The sequence below is a fragment of the Protopterus annectens genome, chromosome 6.part0 (assembly GCF_019279795.1).
Source record: "Protopterus annectens isolate FY-2018-M chromosome 6.part0, PAN1.0, whole genome shotgun sequence".
NCBI classification, from domain to species: domain Eukaryota; kingdom Metazoa; phylum Chordata; order Ceratodontiformes; family Protopteridae; genus Protopterus; species Protopterus annectens.
In genome coordinates this window covers 1,181,454,826-1,181,462,391 of record NC_056737.1, presented here as the reverse complement: position 1 = coordinate 1,181,462,391, position 7,566 = coordinate 1,181,454,826, and the positions used below count along the sequence as shown (strand labels likewise).

The 7,566-nt window shown below is 47.3% G+C and overlaps 1 protein-coding gene across 1 annotated transcript in view; it reads right to left on the bottom strand.

The window, feature by feature from the left end:
* Positions 1-1,441: 1,441 nt before the first annotated feature.
* ARPC2 (actin related protein 2/3 complex subunit 2) overlaps positions 1,442-7,566 on the bottom strand; it is an 855,630-nt gene continuing 849,505 nt past the window's right edge. Inside the window, exon 10 of the mRNA XM_044074812.1 lies at positions 1,442-1,832. Coding sequence (XP_043930747.1) covers positions 1,557-1,832 — 276 coding nt within the window. The 3' untranslated portion in view covers positions 1,442-1,556. The remainder of the gene's footprint in view (positions 1,833-7,566) is intronic.

The following is a 7,566-nucleotide window of genomic DNA, read 5'->3' as shown; positions in this document are numbered from 1 at the left end:
GAACAAAACCTTTTTTCTTTCTTTTGGCAGTAAGTAGAAACGTAACTGGAAATCAAATTCAATTCCTAAATTTAACATCAACACTACGTAAAACTGAAAAAGAAGTGATCAAGATAACATCTATAAATTGGGATAGCCTTGAAATGTTGCTACTGAAACACCAAGACTCAATGTGTCAATTGTACAAGATTACCTTGATGAATCAATGTGTTCCTAACACAGTACTAACAGTACATGATGTTTAATGTCTTCCTTTCTGTGCATATTTTGTAAATATGTTAAATAAATATTTTCTAAAAAAGATACAAGAATCAAACATTAGCAATCACACTGAAAAAATCCCCTATGGAGTACTTATCTAGCTCTTGGAAGCAAGATGACTGATGAACTGACAAGAGTTACAAAACATACAGTATCCAATACTGCACAGCAAGAAAGATCTGAAGATGCCGAAGTTCATGCACATTTTATACCTCCAGCTTTCTGTCTTAGTGGTGGGAGGACCCTGACTGGGAACTTTAGGGAAGAGGAAGTAATACTCTGGAAGTTGGAATGACCACTCTGGATAGCTGCAGGCAGGTAAACTAAAAGTAAGGACTGCAAAAGGAAACACTACAATGAACATCCCTGACTTCATCTGCCGTTCCTCTCAGAGGACAGATGACTACTCAGAGATCTCCAAACTGTAATGATATGTCACTAAAGTCCACTTTATTTTGGTTGCCCTTCCAATAGAAAACTTAAAACTATCAGAGCTAAACAGATTATAAACATTTACTATTTTCCTTAAACAGCATCGATGTGGAAGTGACACTACCCTGTGCAAGGTCTAGTCCAGGTTCCCATCCTCATGGATGGACTGCAAGTGCAATTACACAACTAGTGCAGCTTTAATGGCTGAAATAATACAGACTGATGATTTCCTACAGGAAAGGTAGCTAGATAACATGCTGTTGAGTCACCTGACATTCACCATCTGCAAAACAATTTGACTGTTCACTACTTCACATTTTCCCAGTCATCTGTCCATCGGGATTTTTGCACGCCACACCATTCAGGGGAAAGTGACCTGCAGCTATACATTTGTCTGCTCAGTGATGCACACATCTCAGCTTTTCTGAGTGCAATGCTGACTCAGCAAGTGCAAACATGCTACAGATTCAGGCCGACCATCACGAGAGTCAAGCAGGCTAAAACACTGCATTTCTGAAGAAATATGTAATCATTAATGGTGCATATGGCCACACTGTCTTTTATGTAAACTAGTCCAGACAAGTAAGCTATGTACACAGCATGCAGAGAAGTATGCAGCTGGCTGCAGAGTGAATAAAAGCAGTATACACACTGTAATGGGCGTTACCCTGCGGCAGTAAAATATTACCATATGAAAACATAAGTACATATAAATCAAGCTTCTGTTTAAATAGAGCTGGAAAAGGCATTTCTTACACAAAAGAGCAACTTTATTGCAGTTCCCAACACCTTATTTGTACTATAATACAGAAAACATCCAAATTCAAATACAAAGGAATGTGACACATTTTGAAGTGCGTCCCTCACGGGAATACTGAACGTGTTAAAATATAGTGCAGTAAAACTGCCTTTAAAAAGTAGGGAAAAACAAAATGTGACTGATTGCACTTGATATTTTTTCTTTTGAAACTACATAGCCAACGCAAGCACAGCTTGTTAAAGCGAAGTTTTCCTTTTCTGGCCCAGAAATGGACTTTGTCTGTTGCTCTGTGCCATATTAAGAGTACAGAGATCCAGCAACATTTGTCCCAGCATGGCAGGCAGTTCTTGTTTCTTAACGTGAAGCAAATGTCTTCCCCCTTCAAACAGAGAAAAATGAACAACAAATTAATAATGCATACTTTCCCCAAAATAACTCCAAAAATTTAGACCAGAACAAGAAACACTAAGCACATTCAATGCAGTCTCCTGTACTTGTTGGTAACTTATATTTAATTATTTATTTATTTATTGACATTTGGTGACCGGGAAAGTCTGACTGGGTCAGAAACCCATTTTCAGCGTAGGTCCAGAGAGAAAAGCTCCAACAGTGACAATAAAATACAAAAGCAGTTAACATAATCAAATGAAAGGATAAAGTATAAAAACAGACAGTATAAAACACACAGAATTGTGAGTTTATGTCCATACTTATTTACATTAGGATGTTTACAAAATATCTGTACAAATTTTGTAATCGTTATTAAACAGAGACATTTTATGTTTTGAAGAGGAGAGCTGATAACTTGAAAGAGCACATTAAGTAAATAAGGCAGAAATAGAATCAATAGTTAGTTGTAGGGAATGTTGTGTTACATTAAGAAGTTCAGAGAGAGCTAATTTCTGACTGTTTGATGCCATACTAAGCAGAGGGGTTTGTGGGATGAGAATAGAAGGATTCAAGTTTGTAGGACGATAGAGGAAGGTGGAAGATGAGTGGAGAGGGGGAATAAAAAAAATGGGAAGGTAGAAAATTAGATGTTAGCTGTTGGGCATGGCCAGGTCCAGGAGTTACATCAGTCTGATATTTGGTCTGATACTGTACTGTGCAGACTACCTCCTACTTACACATATTTTATCTATGCCGTTAACGGCAGGTGTGTTTATGGATTAATTTCACTGTCTTGGAGTGCCTGACTGTTGGGTCACATGACCCGTGGCACTGCTGCATTTCACTCTGGTCCTTAGTTTCTTGGCACTGGATGTTCCTTTGTTTTAGGAGTGGGGGACTGGGCATAGCAAATCCCTGCATAATGCTTAATATCACGCACAGATAAATCTCAGAATATGCAAACTGGGAAAAAGGAAGCTGTTGATTACAGTATCCACCCTGATATTTTCTGTCTGATGTGGATGGTCCATGGGATGTCAACTCTGAAGTTATCTGAAGGTCTAAAAGATCTGGAAAAATGATAAAACAGCCGGGAAAAAACAAACAAATGAATAAAATGATACACAGTCACAGCAAACACACACTGCCGTTTATTTTATAAAACAAGCTCTTTTATTTTGACTATCATAAAAGACCTCATAAGACGCTGCAAGGTAACAAACACAGAAAATTTAAAAGTTAAGGAATAATCACATGACTTCCTGACGCTCATTTCTTAAAGTAACACTGTAATATGTCAAAACCATTCCTAAAAAAATCAGCACGGCAACTTCCAAACTAAATAAGCATTCAAAATCGAAACAAAATCATGTACACCGTCAGCTTTAAACATAAAATCATGTACACCGTCAGCTTTAAACATAAAATCATGTACACCGTCAGCTTTCCGTCTTAGTGGTGGGAGGACTCTGGAAGTTGGAAACATAAAATCATGTATTGAAAAATAGTAAAAATAGTACAACCCTTAAATTATAGTTTTAGTAAACAGATGATACCTCACTGACGGACCCTGGGGTACTGCCAGATGATACCTCACTGACGGAGCCTGGGGTACTGCCAGATGATACCGCACTGACGGACCCTGGGGAACTGCCAGATACCTCATTGATAGACCCTGGGGTACTGCCAGATGATAGATGATACCTCACTGACGGACCCTGGGGTACTGCCAGATGATACCTCACTGACGGAGCCTGGGGTACCTGCCAGATGATACCTCACTGACGGACCCTGGGGTACTGCCAGATGATACCTCACTGATAGACCCTGGGGTACTGCCAGATGATAGATGATACCTCACTGACAGACCCTGGGGTACTGCTAGATGATACCGCACTGACGGAGCCTGGGGTACTGCCAGATGATACCTCACTGACGGAGCCTGGGGTACTGCCAGATGATACCTCACTGACGGAGCCTGGGGTACTGCCAGATGATACCACACTGACGGAGCCTGGGGTACTGCCAGATGATACCTCACTGACGGAGCCTGGGGTACTGCCAGATGATACCTCACTGACGGAGCCTGGGGTACTGCCAGATGATACCTCACTGACGGAGCCTGGGGTACTGCCAGATGATACTTCACTGACGGACCCTGGGGTACTGCCAGATGATAGATGATACCTCACTGATGGACCCAGGGGTACTGCCAGATGATAGATGGTACTGCCAGATGATAGATGATACTTCACTGACGGACCCTGGGGTACTGCCAGATGATACTTCACTGACGGACCCTGGGGTACTGCCAGATGATACTTCACTGACGGACCCTGGGGTACTGCCAGATGACACTTCACTGACGTACCCTGGGGTACTGCCAGATGATAGATGATACCTCACTGACGGACCCTGGGGTACTGCCAGATGATAGATGATACCTCACTGACGGACCCTGGGGTACTGCCAGATGATAGATGGTACTGCCAGATGATACTTCACTGACGGACCCTGGGGTACTGCCAGATGATAGATGATACTTCACTGACGGACCCTGGGGTACTGCCAGATGATACTTCACTGACGGACTGGGGTGCTGCCAGATAACACTTCACTGACTGACCCTGGGGTACTGACAGATGATACCTCACTGACGGACCCTGGGGTACTGCCAGATGATACTTCACTGACGGACCCTGGGGTACTGCCAGATGATACTTCACTGACAGACCCTGGGGTACTGCCAGATGATACCTCACTGACGGACCCTGGTGTACTGCCAGATGATAGATGATACTTCACTGACGGACCCTGGGGTACTGCCAGATGATACCTCACTGACAGACCCTGGGGTACTGCCAGATGATACTTCACTGACGGACCCTGGGGTACTGCCAGATGATACTTCACCGACGGGCCCTGGGGTACTGCCAGATGATACCTCACTGACGGAGCCTGGGTACTGCCAGATGATACCTCACTGACGGAGCCTGGGGTACTGCCAGATGATACCTCACTGACGGAGCCTGGGGTACTGCCAGATGATACCTCACTGACGGAGCCTGGGGTACTGCCAGATGATACCTCACTGACGGAGCCTGCGGTACTGCCAGATGATACCTCACTGACGGACCCTGGTGTACTGCCAGATGATAGATGATACCTCACTGACAGACCCTGGGGTACTGCCAGATGATACTTCACTGACGGACCCTGGGGTACTGCCAGATGATACTTCACTGACGGACCCTGGGGTACTGCCAGATGATACTTCACTGACGGACCCTGGGGTACTGCCAGATGATACCTCACTGACGGACCCTGGGGTACTGCCAAATGATAGATGGTACTGCCAGATGATAGATGATACTTCACTGACGGACCCTGGGGTACTGCCAGATGATACCTCACTGACAGACCCTGGGGTACTGCCAGATGATACTTCACTGACGGACCCTGGGGTACTGCCAGATGATACTTCACCGACGGGCCCTGGGGTACTGCCAGATGATACCTCACTGACGGAGCCTGGGTACTGCCAGATGATACCTCACTGACGGAGCCTGGGGTACTGCCAGATGATACCTCACTGACGGAGCCTGGGGTACTGCCAGATGATACCTCACTGACGGAGCCTGGGGTACTGCCAGATGATACCTCACTGACGGAGCCTGGGGTACTGCCAGATGATACCTCACTGACGGAGCCTGGGGTACTGCCAGATGATACCTCACTGACGGACCCTGGTGTACTGCCAGATGATAGATGATACCTCACTGACAGACCCTGGGGTACTGCCAGATGATACTTCACTGACGGACCCTGGGGTACTGCCAGATGATACTTCACTGACGGACCCTGGGGTACTGCCAGATGATACTTCACTGACGGACCCTGGGGTACTGTCAGATGATACCTCACTGACGGACCCTGGGGTACTGCCAGATGATAGATGGTACTGCCAGATGATAGATGATACTTCACTGACGGACCCTGGGGTACTGCCAGATGATAGATGATACTTCACTGACAGACCCTGGGGTACTGCCAGATGATACTTCACTGACGGACTGGGGTGCTGCCAGATGATACCTCACTGACGGACCCTGGGGTACTGCCAGATGATACTTCACTGACGGACCCTGGGGTACTGCCAGATGATACTTCACTGACAGACCATGGGGTACTGCCAGATGATACTTCACCGACGGGCCCTGGGGTACTGCCAGATGATACCTCACTGACGGAGCCTGGGTACTGCCAGATGATACCTCACTGACGGAGCCTGGGGTACTGCCAGATGATACCTCACTGACAGAGCCTGGGGTACTGCCAGATGATACCTCACTGACGGAGCCTGGGGTACTGCCAGATGATACCTCACTGACTGACCCTTGTGTACTGCCAGATGATAGATGATACCTCACTGACAGACCCTGAGGTACTGCCAGATGATACTTCACTGACGGACCCTGGGGTACTGCCAGATGATACTTCACTGACGGACCCTGGGGTACTGCCAGATGATACTTCACTGACGGACCCTGGGGTACTGTCAGATGATACCTCACTGACGGAGCCTGGGGTACTGCCAGATGATACCTCACTGACGGAGCCTGGGGTACTGCCAGATGATAGATGATACCTCACTGACAGACCCTGGGGTACTGCCAGATGATACTTCACTGACGGACCCTGGGGTACTGCCAGATGATACTTCACTGACGGACCCTGGGGTACTGCCAGATGATACTTCACTGACGGACCCTGGGGTACTGCCAGATGATACCTCACTGACGGAGCCTGAGGTACTGCCAGATGATACCTCACTGACGGAGCCTGAGGTACTGCCAGATGATACCTCACTGACGGAGCCTGGGGTACTGCCAGATGATACCACACTGACGGAGCCTGGGGTACTGCCAGATGATACCTCACTGACGGAGCCTGGGGTACTGCCAGATGATACCTCACTGACGGACCCTGGTGTACTGCCAGATGATAGATGATACCTCACTGACAGACCCTGGGGTACTGCCAGATGATACTTCACTGACGGACCCTGGGGTACTGCCAGATGATACTTCACTGACGGACCCTGGGGTACTGCCAGATGATACCTCACTGACGGAACCTGGGGTACTGCCAGATGATACCTCACTGACAGAGCCTGGGGTACTGCCAGATGATACCTCACTGACGGAGCCTGGGGTACTGCCAGATGATACCTCACTGACGGATCCTGGGGTACTGCCAGATGATACCTCACTGACGGATCCTGGGGTACTGCCAGATGATACTTCACTGACGGACCCTGGGGTACTGCCAGATGATACTTCACTGACGGACCCTGGGGTACTGCCAGATGATTCTTCACTGATGGACCCTGGGGTACTGCCAGATGATACTTCGCTGACGGACCCTGGGGTACTGCCAGATGATACTTCGCTGACGGACCCTGGGGTACTGCCAGATGATACTTCGCTGACGGACCCTGGGGTATTGCCAGATGATACTTCACTGACGGACCCTGGGGTACTGCCAGATGATACTTCACTGACAGACCCTGGGGTACTGCCAGATGATACTTCACTGACAGACCCTGGGGTACTGCCAGATGATACTTCACTGACAGACCCTGGGGTACTGCCAGATGATACTTCACTGACGGACCCTGGGGTACTGCCAGATGATACTTCACTGACGGACCCTGGGGTACT